General features: G+C 51.0%; 1 protein-coding gene across 12 annotated transcripts in view; it reads left to right on the forward strand.

Moving 5' to 3' along the window:
• Mmd (disintegrin and metalloproteinase domain-containing protein mind-meld) overlaps window positions 1-16,796 on the forward strand; it is a 59,655-nt gene continuing 42,859 nt past the window's right edge. For 11 of the 12 annotated variants that reach the window (XM_076828495.1, XM_076828491.1, XM_076828499.1 and 8 more), the window contains exon 1: window positions 1-905. In XM_076828495.1, the coding sequence (XP_076684610.1) occupies window positions 821-905 (85 nt within the window). In that variant the 5' untranslated portion in view covers window positions 1-820. The remainder of the gene's footprint in view (window positions 906-16,796) is intronic. The other variant, XM_076828492.1, reaches the window with a different exon arrangement.

Below are 16,796 nucleotides of genomic sequence, written 5' to 3' on the forward strand. Positions count from 1 at the left end.
AGAAGATGGCAGCCGAGGCGTGATTCGAGACCGGGACCTTCACTCTCTCCGGACGCGCGCGAGCAGGGGGTCGATCCTTCGACGTACGGGGCCAGAGATCGCGGAAGTAGTGCGCTAGCGTGCTGCATTATCGCGCGTCGTCCAGTGCTACCAGCGGATTCGCGATGTTCTAGGAGGACGGACCCGTCGTTCTTTCTATACCGTCGCGTCGGTGCCGGTTTGTCCTCCTTGTCGCCCGAGATAGCCTCTCCTCTCCTCTCACGACACACTCTCTCTTTTGCTCTTTTGCTCTTTTGCTCTTTCGCTCTCTCGCCCCCCTCGCTCTTCAGCTCTGCTCGCCTTCCCCAGTCCCCGACATCTCGTCTTTCTCTCCATCCGCCACTATCTCCCCCGTCTACTTCTACTTCTCTATCATCCCCCTTGACTCATCTCGCTGCATCTCGTCGCATTTCGTTGCCTCCTTCTCCGATTCTTTTACGCTCCCTCCTCGTCCCTTCTCATCCCTTCTCATCTGTCCTCTCTTTACATTTCGGTTGCGCTTCTGACACACCGCTCGCGGCCCCTCACCGTTCTCCGGCTTCTCTCGCTCGCTTCTACGCTCCTGAACCGTTCTCCGTAACCCGAGACACCCAGCCAGTCAGTCAGTCAGTCAGTCAGTCAGTCAGTCAGTCAGCCAGCTAGTCAGTACGCTCGTGTATTCATGATCCGACCGGCGACCAGGTAGTACCGCTGATTATGCGCGACATGACCACCACCGCCATCGTAGTGTTTTCGGAGCGTCACGTAAAATGGAATTAAACAATGTTGTTAAGACGTAAACATGTTTTGGCTACACTGTGGACTCTTTGTTCTCGTGATTGCCGTACCTGGATTTATTAGCAGCGCCGACAGCACGTCCAAGCGAGGTAACGCCTGCCTGCCTACTTGCCTGCCAACCTGCCTGCTGCTTGCTCGCCTGCCTGTCTATCTGTTTTCCCACCCCGTTTCCCCCTTACAATTACCTGCCTGCCCATCTGTCTGTCTATTTGCGGCCTGTCACGGCTTTATCTCTCCATCTTTACGCACCTAATCGCTCCACCATTCTCCTGTCTCTCCTTGCAGTCTCTCTCTCTCTCTCTCGCCCTCCGCCCCGCTGCTCCCCGAGGTCCCACGGATCCACCCTGACGACGGGCACCGAGCCCGAGCCGTCCTGGAGCCTGAGACGGGATCCAGCGGGCGGCCAGCCGCTCTCCCGGTCCGTCAGAGGGTTAGCCAGCATGGCCATGATGTCCTGAGAGCGCGCGAGATACACCGCCGCTTGCTTCCTGATTTACGAGCCCCTGATCCTCCTCAGCACGCGATCCTGTAATTCCGTGCATCGCCGTGCTTACGTGCCCCTTTCAGCCGCCCTCTCTTTTCATCCCCTTCCCTCTGGGACGCGCTAGCTCTCCTCTCTCTCTCTCTCTCTCTCTCTCTCTCTCTCTCTCTCTCTCTCTCTCCCAGGCTCTCTGTCCCGCGGTCGTTAATCGTTCGCAGGCTGGCATGGCGTGTTCCGGTTACACACGATTGCCTGTTGCAGACCGCCGAGAATTTTCGGCACCCTCCTTTTCTCTGGCACCCGATCCGAGCAGAAGTGAATGTAGCTAGTGTCCCACCGTCACGCTAAGACACAACGCGATCCTCTTTCACGAGCCAAGATTCCTCGGAGGCCCGAAAGGGACGTAACTGTTAGAGACAGAGAGGAGGCAGGGATGAGTGAAATGCAGCAGCCTCTGGATCCAGCGATCGACGGATAAACCGGGACCGTGTCCCGACCAGACAGGGCGTGATACCTGACCGTTATCCTGCGCTACCGCCGCGCTGGATCCGCAGACTGCCATTACTCGCGATCCGATCGCCGCGAACTTGCCTTACGCACCAGCTTGCATGTGTAAAAAGGCTGCACGCGAATCTATGTTTTGCACGGACGTCGCTGCTCCGTTATCGCCCCGTTATCGATCCCCCCCCTCGCGCCACGCTGCATGTACGAGCGAGATCGCCGAGCGTGCACGCGGCCAGCTCCTCTTCTGCCTGTAAATAAGCGCGACGCTCCGCTCGACCCGAGGCGAGGCAAAGCGCGTACACTGAAAACGGTAAAAACTTCCATCGGCCTGCGTCGCAATTAAGACCACGCTCTCGGGCGTCGGCGACGGGGCCGCGCGCGATTAATTTCTTTCCGCGCCGCGGCGACATCCTGCCCCCCTATTACGCGTAATTAAGCTCGCGTCAACGGGCGGCCAGACCGTGGCGCGGTCGCGCTACACGCTCGGCCCTGTACTCCGCGGACTGCATCAAGATCCGAATCCGCTAATCCGACTGATTAATTGCCTATCTATGCGCCGCGTTATCGGCGAGCGACCGGCAACGGTCGCACGCGCCGCCCTGGGGTCCATGGAAATTAGGGACCGTCTGCGGAACACTTCCCAGCATGCTATGTTTTGACATCCGCTAAAGGTTTTACAGAGGGTTGAAGGTAAAAAAGAAACTGTTTCCCGCGAATATCTCGTTAGATATCAGTTGTACGACAGAAATGGTTATAACGAAATTTGTAGGTCATGGAATTTTATACAAAAAAGGTTCTATGAGTTTTTGTCGTAGCAGTAACCATTTTCATGTATGACGGGTTAGTAAGTTTCAACCCTCACTCTTTTGACAAGGGAAGATCCCGAACTCAAAAAATTATGAAACTTTTTGGATATGTAGGGGACGTTCTCCTGAATGCAACGCAATTTTGTTTGCCGCCCAAATTCATTCTAAGAGGGTGCAATTATTGACACCTGAAAAATTTCGATTTTGTGTTATTACTCGCGAACTGTAGGAGATAGAAAAAAACTATTTAAGAAAGATATTTCAAGATGCTTAACTATTAGTAATTTGTAATTAAATATATAATGCTCTAAATGTCCGTATTTCTGCTCATGAAGAATAGAGATGTATGTATTGCCCCAAGCTCGTGCAACACTCGCGTAAATGTTTAAATAATTTAGAATTATTTTGTTGCAACTATAGTACAAACGTAACGCATATAATAATAAGAAAAATACGAAATGATCAGAAATGGGGACATGAGCAGAAATTGGGACATTCACCTTATCCACTACATATCCCCAAAGATTGAAGTTTAAATTTATTGACTCTGGGGTGTGAAATTCACCCCTGACAATTCGGCAATTTTCCGATTTTGATTTTGAAAAGAAGTAACTTTTTCCTGAAAACTTTTTTTCTATCCCCTACAGTTCGCGAGTAATAATCCAAAATCGAACATTTTTCTGGGGGCAATTGCACCCTCTTGAAGTGAGTTTGGTCAGCGAACAAAATTGCGTTGTACTCAGGAGGACATCCCTTACATATTCCCAAAGTTTCATAATTTTTTGAATTTCCAGAGTCGGGATCTTTCCTTGTCAAAAGAATGAGGGTTGAAAGTTGGTAACCCGTCATACATGAAAACGGTTCATTCTATGAAAAAACTCATAAAACCTTTTTCGTAGAGAATTTCCCAAGCTACAAATTTCATAATAACTATTTGTCGTGAAAACCGTTAGATAACGAGATATTCGCGAGGAACTGCTTTTTTTTACCTTCAACCCTCTCTAAAAGTCTTAGCGGATGTCGGATGGCTGGGGACTTTTGGCATATTGTTTAAAACGCCGAAATAAAGGCCCCTGCCGAAATTTAGCTCGCTTGGAATTATTCCGTAGATTGGCCATATTTCCGTCTAATTTTACTGGACTCCTGTCCGAGCTGCGAAGGGCGACTCGAATTTCCGCTCGGGGCTAATCGAATCCGAGAAATACGAGTCGCCCGATAAATCCCTGTAGCGTCCGGGGTCTGGGAAAGGTCGGCGGGCGCTTCTCAGAAGGAAGCGCGCGCTCGTATATCTGGGACGCGCCGCAACCGGCATGAAAGTTTAATAGAAAAACGCGAAAACCGCCGCGCGGAAATTCATGGGACGCGGCAGGTATTACCCGTGACCCCCTCCGGCTCGCCAACTTTTTTCCACCCCCTCCGGTGACTTTTCGCCGTTCGATTATCCGGCTATCTGCGAAATCCGATTTGTCCCGTCGGCTTTTCATCGCCGGCCGCGTGGCCCTTTTAATCGCCGCGGACACGGATCTCCCTGGCAATCTCGCGATCCTCTCGCGATATCTCGCGACAGTATAGTGGGTGGCAGAGCGCGGAGGAGGATCGACGGAGGAGAGGGATGGAAATTCGGCCGGGGGTTCATTCTGTAGCAGCGTCGAGGAGATCCCTGCCACTCCCGTTTCCCAAGCCCGCCATATTCGTCATACGTTTACGCCAGCGAGCAATGACGTCATCGAAGAGCGAGATGGGTCACGAGTGCACTGACACGCATACCTACGTGCCGCGAGACCCGATTGCAGCGTATCAACGAAAACGCGAATTAAAATCGATCGTTAGCCCCGGCTAACGGCGATTCGCCTCCGCCCAGCCTCTCACCCCCCCACGCGAGCAACAACTTTGCGCCTCCCTCCCCCTGGACCACCCTCGCTCTGCCTGTAATTAAATTGAAATTACAGGGCGAGAAAGAACGCCTCGAGAAATCTCGATATTAATTTTCAGTGACGATAAACGCGGGCAAGGGTGGGGGTTGCTTAACGGCCATTACGAATTCACTCGATTCGCGCGGTGTTATTAAGGAGATTAGGGAAATGTTAGAACGGCAGAAACGTCCCCCTGCTGTCCGCGATTCGTTGACGACCAACCTCGCCGATCGAGGGTGTCCTCGGGCTCGGGGACATCGCCGGAGCGTGCCTCTAACGGCGCCATCGCTCGCGTGCCTGATGGAATTCCATTTTTTTTTTCCACCCTTATCGCCCGCGATCCTGACGCATCGCTCTGTTTGTCCCGCGAGATACGCATCGCGATGCTTCTCCCCCGGCGAACTGGACTCGATATCGACTCGCTTCCTCGAGGCCCCGTTTCCACGAGCTTCGACGGGCTTTTCAACGTTATTCGCGGAAGCTCGGTAATGCCTCCGCTGCTCCCACGGGTGTAAACTTCACAAGTGGGACCCTTCGCAATGACGTCCTTGCTACCGACGTCCTTGCCACCCGTCGAGATCGTACGCGCGTGCCTCGGGGAGCTGCGGAGGCGCCGGCAATTCCAGCGGAGCGGCGGTTGTGCAACCCCGGGCTTACCTAATGTCTGCACAATCCGCGATGCAGCCACGTAACGGTGGAGTAAAAACCGGGACAAAGCTCGCTCGGCTTCGCCTTTAAGCCCTCTCTCTCTACCGATCCGAATTTAACCGCGTCGCGGGTCGTCTCGCGCACGGTCGCGGATAAATACGGATCGCGTAATTCGTCGCAGAGCCAATGGAACCATCCCCATAGGGACGACCCTCTTCTTTGATAACATTCAATGCTGAGAACTCGAGGAGCGTTCTTCGTGAAAAGCGTGGAATTTAATTTCAACGGGAATGGATAGTTTAAATGTGGAGGAGGGTGGACGGAAAACGATCGAAGGAAAATATACCGACGTTCGGAACGCTACTAAATTTATTTAGTTTCGGGGTAAACGAGTTGTTTGCGGGGTACGGATATAGACGAGTTTCGGATAGGTTAGAAAGGTAGGAAAGGGAGCGAAGGAGGAAAGACAGGAAAGTGTGTGCATGCTCGTCATGGGCCTGCTAGCGGAACCTGCCTCAGACGCGGGGACGCTAGGAGGTAGGACGACACTGGTATATATACGAATCGGTAGTCGAGCGAGCACTAGCGAGAAAGCGGGATCGGTCGAAACGCCCTCTGGCGGCGGAGCCGGAGGTATCGCTGCAAACTGCGCTTCTTCCTCCCCGAAAGAAATCTGCTCGCTTCGGAAACGCGGCGCGTGTTAACCTCTGGAGCGGTCCTGTTCCCTGCAGCTACAAAGCATATTGATTTTCTAACGTTTGCTCCTTCCGCATCCCTGTCGCGCGTCACGCGACTCTGTGCTTCTTCTCGCTATGATTCACGGATCGGCGGAGCGACGTTCGGGCACATCTGTCGATTACGTTGCGTCTTTCCGCCGCGAAGGAGACAAAGGCGAGGAAGGGACAGCGGGGAGGATTCTACATCCCTATCGCGGGAGCCGATCGATTCGTTGCGCGCCGCAATTAATCAAGTCGGCCGACGACGAAGCGATGCCTGGTGGAAGAGTTTTCAGCGTTCTTGTCTCGAGCAAAATCCGCGAGATTGAAATGGCAGCGCGCCAGTTCTAATTTATTGGCCTTGTAGGTACTTTTAATACATGAACTTTTGGCCGATTTTCGGCCCCGGGAAAAGGGGACGGAAGGGTCTCCTCTGTGTCGAGAACACGCGACACGCTTCTCCCTCGTTCGCTCTCATCCTTACGTCGCCCTGCTCCACCCTCCCGCACCCTCGATTCCGTCGATATTAGGCGCACCGCCACTCGACCGTCGATTGGCTCGAATTTCGCAAGCCTCGTTGATACAGGAATCTCGGAGACCCGCGGATCGCGATAATCACCTTCTCGCCCCGCTTTTACCAGCGATCCCCTCCGCTGACTTGTATTTTAATCGTGAGAGCGCCGCCCGCTATTTATTCAAAGGCCACCACCACCTTCCGGCGGCCCCGTGAAATATAGGCGCAGCCGGTCGTTATCGCGGTCGGAGATCGCGAAACAAATGTTCCCGAGAGGCGGTCCATTTTACAGCGCCGCACTCCGCTGAAAATTGCAATCGGCCCCGCTCGTACGCGCGAAACTTTTCGGCCCGTCATTGGCGCCGGGGCCGCGGCGCTACTAATTTCCCCGAGAGTTACACGCTGGCGATTTATGCACAGCCTCGCGAGATCGTGAACTCGCGTCGCTGTCGCGTCCCTCGTTCATCTGCCAGATAACGCCGCGGCGGCCAATTTTCCGCGACGAGGGCCGCGTGGGCCTGATAAGGGGACTTAATTAACCAGCCGTGAGGTTCGCGCGACTGTCGGGAAGCGAGCCCTCGCGTATCGGTTAATGGAGCGATGCCTTCGGGGAAGAGGAAGCTGGGTATTATCGTCACGCGGAGCTCGGTTAGATTTATTTCCACGCGTCCCCCCTTTCGAGCAGAATAAGCACATCTACCCTCCGCGGGTTGCCTGGATTTCACGGCTCACCCTTCCTCCGGGCCCTTCTGTCTCTGCCCTCGTCGACTCTAATCGCGCAAATAACGTTACGCCGACCCTTGCCGCCTCTTGGCCCGTACAAATCGATCGCCAGCTACCGATCGCCACCGACTCCGCCACCCTCCACCTCCCGCTCGGAATCCGCTGACAGCTGATGCCCCGGCCGGACCTTGAATCGATACCGTACCGATACCTCGACGTCGCAAAACGGACCGATTCCTATTCGTAGGCATTCGGCGTTTAGGAACGGACTGTGGTGCCAGGGTGGCACGTAGGTGGTGCCTCTTAAGTGGGGATGAACCGATACCGTCGAGGTATCGATACTTACTTATATCGAACGGAACTTAGTAGACAGTTTTTTTTATTTTACTTTCATTTAACGGGGAGTACCCTTTAGTTACTATGAAGCATATAAGTAAGTTAGAGGCAGTGAATAATAATTAATCTATAATTTAAGAGAACAACTAATTGTAGGGTAAACAAATACTAAAAGAATGCAGAAAAGAGAAAGGAAAAATAGTATTTTAAAATTAAACAAAAAGTAAGTTATTTGATATAAGTACTTTTTCCGATACCAAGTAGGTATCGATAATAAAATTACTTGGTATCGAAACGAAAGTATCATGTATTTATTCGTATTTACTTGGATCGGTTCATCCCTACCCTTAAGTAGAGTCTGAAACACAGAGATCTCAGCGAGTCGGCATTGCGGGAATCCGTTAAGGGGTTACGCCACCCCGAGACGCTCAAAATAGCACCAAGCTTCACGATTTTTGTATGATACTGTGAGGTTGAAAATTATTTCAATACTTCTAATGTTTTGGGCATGTATTAATGAATACATTGTATAAATATTGTACAGAAATATTAACTTTATTAAAATATAATATTTTAAGTGCCACATTGGCGCTGCATAAATACAATTAAAAGAAATTTTTAAAAAATCCTTTTTAAATTGTTCTTGTCTAATATAAAAATAGCGTAATAAATTCCAAAAAAATTTATTTCATTACATGCTGTATTTACTGAGAAATAAAAAATATATAAAAAAATTATGTTAAATGATTTTATTAAAAATGTAGTAAAAACTAAATTAAAATGCATTAAGAACTAAAAAATAATTATTTTCTTGTACTTCAATTTTGATGGTGTTAATATCACTTTAAATAAAATCGTGGGGAACGATATTTCATAACAGGATCTGAATCGCTTTAATACTTCAACTTCTGGTTGCACATGGTGCCTCACGATTTCATTTAAAGTGATATTAACACCATCAAAATTGAAATACAAGAAAAGAATTATTTTTGTTTCTAGTGCATTTTAATTTTTACTACATTTTTAATAAAATCGTTTAACATAAAATTTGTTTTTATATATTTTTTATTCCCTAGTTTTGAGTGTTTATGGACTTAAATTACGCAGCTCAAACTTCTTTACAAATATCTTTTATTTAATTTAAAATCGCGATGCGACTAGCGCCCCGAACGCCGCTGGTTTTTGTCGTTTTCCTAAAAAACCCGAGTGGCTGGTTTCAAGTGGTTTGGATTTGTGGTTATGGCTTATATTTATTGATGACTGGGTAATTTTTTCACCCGCTCGGGCTTAATTTTGTTTTTAAATATTGTACTGCCATCGAAACTACGCACGCCTGCGAAGTTTCAAGACAATTGGATAGTTGGAAGTGGGTTAAACTTGAGTTGCCAGATTCGAACCATACAAACATAAAAAACAAACAGAGGATCGAAGCTGAATAGAATCGTTTAAAAAACTTTGAAAATAGCTTCATTTTTCGGCCGATCAAAGTAGAATGCCCCCTTAAGGCGCTGGCCAGCGCGCAGTGGATCCGAAGATCGTGTGTTCGAGTCCTATCGCCCGAGGTTCTCTTTTTCTCCTACTTACCAGTCCCCCTTCGCCTTGGAGGGCTCCTTAGCGGGCGCGACGAGCTGAATTCTCGAAATCTCGGAGCGTCGATGCGGTCGCGTGTCCCAGGTCTCCCCGCCGCGTCCCATGATCGATTCGCCAGCCGCGAGCCGATGCCTGCGGAATATTTAAAGCGGCGTTTCTCGCGTGCGTGCGCGGACAGTCCCGAGGACTTGCATCGACCAGCGGAGCGGAAAATCCCATTTCCGGATAATTAATGCCTCCTCCCGATTCACTCGTCACCCGCGCGCCTCCCGCCGCCATTCTTACCGCCGCTCTCCAATATGCTGCCCGCCAAACCCCGTTAAACAAAGCGCGCACGAAGCGCGCACCGTTTTTCAATTAAAACGCTCTAATAATCGAACCGCTCCGATTGAAATCCACTGCCACAGGGCAGAGTAAATAAATTCGACCCCCTCTTCTGCCCCTTCGTCCCCGCTCCCGATAGATAATTATTTACGAGCGCGATGGAAATTCGCGGAGCAGCACCATTATCCGACTGCTCCGTGCGAGGCGCGATCAGCCGCTGGGGAAAAAATGTCCCCGAGTGAAACACACCCCCGTAGCGCGCCTTGGGATGGAGGAGGGTCGGGGCCTCCGCTGTGAACCAAAACAGCGACGAGATATTCGTCATTTCAGCCGGTGCCGCATGACTGAAACGCAATATCGAGTTAGCGGGCGACTCGCAGCAAATGGAAACGAACGCGGGATCAAAGAAAGAGTTATTGCAACGCGGGACCGTCGCGAGAGCCAGACGTTTAACGGGCGCGCACGCCTCGAGCACGCAATCCTCCCCCCACCGCGGAAGCTTTCAGTTCAGCGCCGCCGAGATTATTTCGATTTCTCGATCGGGCCGAGGATTTCTTCGACCACCCGCCACGCTTTCGAGGGGATCCCGCTCGGTGGGCGTGGCTCGGGGAGGCCTCCCCCTCCCCGGCGCTTTCATTATTGGCGTTAATTAATTCGCGTTACAGAGGTGACGTGACTTTCCAAGTTCCCAAAGAGTCGCTCGCTCTACCCCGGGCCCCCCCACCTCGAGGCTTCTCGGTGAAATGCACGTTCTCGAGCTTTCTCTCGGAGCGAGCGCGAAAATTTCTTCCAATTTTCTGGCTCCCGGCTCGGATCGCGTGCGCCGGGTAACTTGTGCTAATCGCGGGCATTCTGGGGTGGCCGGGCCGCTCGGGAAGTTGGAAAGAGGGCAAGGAGAGTGGTGTCCTGGGCGCACATGCTCGAGCATTTAATGAGCCTCGAGATTCGTCAAAGAGGCCACGGGGTTAAAGCTTCGATCCGGCCTAGAAAATTAACGAGTCTGCATCGGCTAACAAGGCAACACTCGGTTGTAATTGAGCCTCGTATCGAAGACGGGGGAGTGGAGGATATCTAGACCGTGTCTGAAGCACGTACGGGCAACCGAGCAATCCAACGAGTCAAGAAACGCGACACTTAGTCCGGGCCAATACTCGCTTATCGCTACCGGTGTGCGGGTACCCGATACTTCGGCCTCGGGTCGGGGTTCCGGCTGGTCGCTACTAGAGCTGTAATTATTCGACTATTCGAATGATTCTGAATACGAAAATCATTTCTTCGACTACTCGAATGATTCCGAATACGAATAATTTCTTCGACTATTCGAATGATTCCGAATACGAATAATTTCTTCGACTATTTGAATGATTCCGAATACGAATAATTTCTTCGACTATTCGAATGATTTCGAATACGAATAATTTCTTTGACTATTCGAATGATTCCGAATACGAATAATTTCTTCGAATATTCGGAATGACCGAATTTCGGATTGTACCGAATTAGAATCTGAACATGAAGTATTTGTTCACACATTACCGTGAACTTCTTTTCATTTTGGCCATTACAATTTTTTGTGTTTCATAGGATACATTTGGAACTTTATTTAAATTTAATCTTTTGTAAATTTATACAATTGAAACGAAAACAACCATCAGTTATTAAAAGTATTATTCCAATAATAATGAGTGGACAACCCCGACCCAGTCGGCTACGGGCCCCATCCTCTAATCCTGCCCGTAATCTGCCACAAGCGGGTGACAAACAGTATAAGCAGAGTTTTTTGCAGGAAACTAAAATCCCACAAACGATTTTGAGGAACTATAATATTTTTATTTCTATCGCCGTTACTATAACGAATATTCGAAGACTCCTAATTATTCGAATATTCGAATACTCCTGATTATTCGAATATTCAAATCTCGAATATTCAAATCTCAAATTCGAATTGTCTGGTATTCGAATATTCGTTACAGCCATAATCACTACCCGACCCGATCCAAGGCTCGGGTACCCGTGATTTCGTGTACCCGCAGCCCCCAGTTATCGCGCAGAGAGTAGTACAAATCCCGCAGCGTGGACAATTTCACCGAGACGAGATCCAAAAATCTGCGCCCCCTTTGCCGTGGCAAATGAAATTCCGCTGTGAAGCCCGCGAAATACCTCGCGTTAAACACGGATAACCGTGGTAATTTCGAATCTTTTTGGAGCGAGAGGCAGAGTGGGGCTGTTACGAGATTCCTGAGGATCACGAGCTTAAAATTAACGCGTCGAGGGAAATTTTCTCGGAGGAAGCGACGGGGGTGGGAAAGAAAGGAGCGGACGGTTCTACGTTCCCTGCTCCTTTGACGCGCGCACTTGCAGCGGTCTTTTCTCCTCCGCTCGCCATTATCGAGCCCCGAGATCGCACGTAGCTCTCCAGCGTCCGTGGAGAATCGAAAATTTCGTCACGTAGCGGTAAAAATGCGCGGTGCACGGATCAGGCCGGCCTGTTGGGTGAAATTAAATTTCAGAGAGGAAGTGGCGAGGTGAAAAGAAGATCTGAAATTTTCCACGGCGGCCGCTTTCTGCTCGCCCGCCTGGGTGTCCAGCTTTTTTCTTCGGTCAGCCGGAAAACTTCGAACGGCGCGATCCACCCGCCAACCCGCCTGGCCGACGGGATTAATGTTTATTCGTTTAAATCTCGAAATAATTCTTGGGAAGCGCGAAACGGAAAAAGGGGGCCCCGGCTGAAACGGCTTAAACGAGACGGACGGATCAGGGGATTAAGGGATTAAATTAAGATCCCCCTCCCGGCTGGGAACTTCGCGAGATAAAAGAATGAAGAGGAAGTGGACGCGCCCCCGGCTCGGGCTGTCGCCTGGTCGAGAAACGTGGCTCGATTATTAGCAAGCAATTAGAAATAATTTCCCGCCGGGGGTCTGCCTCTGACACGCCGACATCCGTAGAGGAAGCGGAGGAAGTTTCGTGTTCGCGAGTATCGATATAGGTTGTCCGTGGAATGGAGGATTCGTGTCGCGACGGAGGTTAACCACGTCCTTCTCCTCGCCGCTCTTTCTCGCACGGTTTTCCGGCGGTATCGTTTTGTCGGCCGTGTAAACACGCGGAGCGAAGGGAAGAGAGCAGCGACAGATTGCGGCTCATTTTTCCCCGAGCTTCTCCCCTAAGTCGCGCCCCTCTCGAATATTATACAGGGCGTCCCAAAATTGCGGAACATCCCGGAACATGCATCCTGACGCAAAATGACATCGAAAAGTCCTTTACCGTTTTGGGAGCCAAGGCTTCGTTCTCGAGATATTAGCAGTTCAATATTAACTGTTCAAGTTCCGGGGCGCCATATCTCCGCGTGTACGCTACGCGCGCTCAGCTGACTCAGCTTTAAACTGCGCGGCCCGGAACTTGGACCGCTTTATATTCAACTGTTAATATCTCGAGAACGAAGCCTCGGATCTCAAAACGGTAAAGGACTTTTCGACGTATTTTCGCATCGGGATACCTGTTTCGGGGAGTTCCGCCATTTCGGGACACCCCGTATTATATTATGTTTCACGCACGGTTGCTTCCGTGTCGTCGACGCCGCTGCGAAGAATAATAGGGTCGAGGGAGCTGGAATAATGTTTTCGGAGTACCCGAATCGCTTTTGACCGAATGCCAAGCGAGTTAAGCGATGGGATGGAAGCCAATAAATACCGCGCTTTCCCGTATTCCATCTACGTCGTCGAAATAAAGCGAGCACGACGAGCAGGAATTGCCACGTCTTCTCAGAGACGTTCCGCAGTTTTCTTCGTGGCGCGCGTAACTTTCGCGGGACTCGATTATCACCGCGAGCAGAGTCGCTCCGCATAAAACGCGGAGCGAGTTTCTCCATGGGCCCGTGGCGAGTTCCGTCAGGCGCCTGGGCGAAGAAAGGGCGCCGGGCACAAAGGGACGGGGCGGAGATAATCGCGAGGAGTGACCGGCGGCTTGAGTTAACGACCCTCATCGGCGGCTCTTCCATTTAAAGTATCGCGAACTCGACGGTAGCGCAAAGTATCGGCCGCGATTGTGCCCCCTTCGCGAACTTTCACAGAGCTAATCAGCTTCCTTGGCTCGGACCGAACTGTGGCCCCAGCTACCTAGCTCGAATGGGGCGAGGAGGACGGTCGGTCGCACGCGGCCAAGACGAGGAGGAGAGCACACACCCGAATGACAAGCGTGGTATTTGTTTTAGAATTCCTACGCTTTACCGATGGTCGAAGTGGCAAAGCGTTTGAAATCTGAAACGAATGCGCATAAACCTTCATCCGTGGCGGCTGAGCGGACAAAAAGGCAGCGAGGATTCCACGGGATTCGGAGCGCACGACAAGCGGGATGGAAAGTGAGAGCCACTTAGGCGCGATTAATCATTGTCTGCCCCCCTAAGGATTATTCGAGGGTGCCAGCCAGCCCCGTCCCTCTGTCAACTGTGTGCGCGCCGCAACCATGCAACGATCCGCCGTTTCCACCCTTCCTCCCAGTTATGACGTCGTTCCGGGATCCGACTATCAACCTGTTGGGCGAAACGAGAGCTTTCTCGAGCCAAAATATCCTCCACCATGGTGTCCCCTTCGCTCGGCGATTGCCGCGCTCAAGGGGCAGCATCACGCGCCGCCCGTGTAGGTATTCGGCGTTTCGGAACGGCCTATGGTGCAATTGACACACAGATGGCGCCCCGTTAGTTTCGCTATATGTGGAGCTCGGAGCGGAGTGACGTTGCAGAGTCAGCGTTGGGGGAATTAGTAGCGCGGCTGGCCAGTAATGCGGAGGATCTCACGAATGTCTTGGGTTCTTCGAGTCCCATCGCCCGAGGGCTCTCTTTTTCGCCTCTAATTCCGCCGAATCGATCCCACCTCGCCAGATATCTCATGCTCCGTCAAGCATCGCGTAATCGACGCTCCGAGGCGCCTCGGACTTGCCTCTCTCGCCTTTCTAGCTCGCTCCCCGTGAGGAGTGACGTCGCCGTGAAATCGCGGAGGCGACGCAAGCAGCCCATTAACTTCGTTATCAATTTTTACGAGCCCTGCTGTCGCCTATCCGGAGCTCGGAAGCTCTCAGCATCTCGACTCTCTCTCTCTCTCTCCCTGTTCCCGTCGAGTGGCGGGTATTAAGGCTATCCTCTTTGCCGCTCAGCTCCCGATCTAATCGCCTCGCAAGGGGCTCGCGACGCGACGCACCTCGAGACACACAACGCAATTACCGCGAGACGTGTAAATTTTTCAGGAACTCCTCGGTCGCTGGGAGGTTTGTCAGTGCCCCCCGTGGTACCGACCCGGTCCCAAGGGTAGATCCCAGGTCGTTTGCCGTTCCATTACCGTTTCCGCAGACAGCGCGGCAGCCTACTTGCCGCGCCGGGCTCAATGCAACGTATATCGCTCGCGTGGCCCGCCGACTGCATAGTAGATCATCCGCAGCGCGGCCCGCCCCTATTCAGAACTTGCTTACAGAGCTTGCTGACAGTCGTAAGTAATCTCGTTAACTAATCTCCTCGAGATCCACGGATACTTCCCACTCCTCGCTCGGCTCGCTGACAATTCTTTTCAACCGCTTAATCAAAAGCAGCCGCTGTCAGGGAAAGAAGCAGGGCGTCCTCCTTCTTCCAGGCAACTCCGATACCCTCGGAGCGTGCTCGCTGGGCTTGCACGCTCCTGTTTCATAAACGCGCAAAATAAATACCTAGTCCCGGCAAACACGGAGGAACGATAAATTCAGGGGAATTTCGCGGGGCTCAAAGAGGACCTGCACCTACCCCGGCTCCTGTAATTTTTGATTGTATATTTATTCGATCCCCCGCCACCGCCGCGACCCAGCGCAGCCGTCGCCGTCTCGAGAGACGATTCGACGACGCGTTTACCCTATTTTCCCGTTTAACGCCCATGCACTCTAAACGCCGAGGAATTCCTCAGCAAAATGTTCACCCGCCGTAAAGTCCGACGGTTCGCCGCTCCAATTTCATAGCCGTCGCGAACGGCGGCCCGTAAAAAAAGGAGGGTTGTGAATTTTAGCGAGCGGTTGACGGGCGTGACGCCGCGCGACGTAATCCTCAGCTGATCGCGGAGAAGGAGTCGGCGGAGCTAATATTCCGCGTTTGAGGCTCGACTGCCTCTGCCTCAGAGCCTCTTAACTTTATTGCTCCGCGAAAGCGACAGCTGTCGATTCCTTCGCGGCCATCGATTCCTTATTTCACAGCCGTGCGAGCTTCTCCCGGCGCGTAAATCGCGGCTCGATTTTTACGGCGCGCCGAGCGTAAACACGGTCGCTTCCCTGGCGGCGGACGGGAATAAAGATATCTTTGCGCTCGCGTGACTTTCGACGGGCCCGTCGGCGAGGCAGAAACGGGCAGCCTCCGTGCTGTCACGTAAAGCCGGATCCGGACCTGAATGCGTATACGCTGAGCAGGCTGAGCGCGCACGAATGCAGAGAGATCGAAAGTGCCATTCTTTCTTCACCAACTTCTGTGCTTAGCTTAGCCCACTCCACAGTCGTAAAGATGGTGTGATTAGCTAAACAAACTTACAGCTCAACGCTCCGAGTCATCCTGTTTATCAATGCAGGGTGATTCTCCAGCGACGCATAGTGGTTCCAAATCGCTAAAAAGCGGCAAACCTCTCGAAACGTACTTTAATTTAGTCAGAAATCGGTGCTCGGGGGTTTTTGGGGTTGCTGATTGCGAAACTGAATTTCAAAAATTTTAAAACAAAATGACAAATCCAATATGGCGGACGCGTATGTCAGAAACATATCAAATTTGGTCTAAACTTGGTATCCTAAGCTTGGTTTCACCCGTCCACATCAGAATATTCGTGCGCGTTCAGCCTTGCTCAACGTATATTCATTCAAGTCTGGATCCGGCTTTAGTTGCGAATGGGAGTAATTTAATTCGCGACTTTAAGCCCCCTCACTCCGTATTAAAAATTCCTTACGGTGTTCTTCCTCCCTTCGTGTCAAGTGTGTTTCTTTTTTTCTCGTTCACATTAGTCAAGTTAGTTGAATTCAAGCGACTTTAAAGTGAAGTTAGTTGAATCACGCGACTTGATGAAGTGAAGTTAGTTAAATTCCAGCGACTTGATGAAGTCAAGTTAGTTAAATTCCAGCGACTTTGATGTCAAGTTGTCTTTCAAGTAAGGTTGAAAGAATCTCTACTTTAACTTGAAACTTGAAAGAAACCTGAAAGGATACTTCAAGTCAAGTTCACATTGGTAAAGTAGCTTCAGGTATACTGACTCCAAGTCCCTTGAATTCAAGTTACTTGACTAATCCGAACGAGGCTTTAATTAGCTGTTTCCGGCACCCTAGTGGTTTTCGTTGGTCCTTAAAGCAAACCCCTCTCCACCTAACCGGCCAATTGCTTGTATGGGCACTCAAATTCCAAAAGAAAGCGCCGCCTTTGGGCTATAATATGTCTAACACTAC

Source organism: Andrena cerasifolii, chromosome 15 (assembly GCF_050908995.1).
Source record: "Andrena cerasifolii isolate SP2316 chromosome 15, iyAndCera1_principal, whole genome shotgun sequence".
NCBI lineage: Eukaryota > Metazoa > Arthropoda > Insecta > Hymenoptera > Andrenidae > Andrena > Andrena cerasifolii.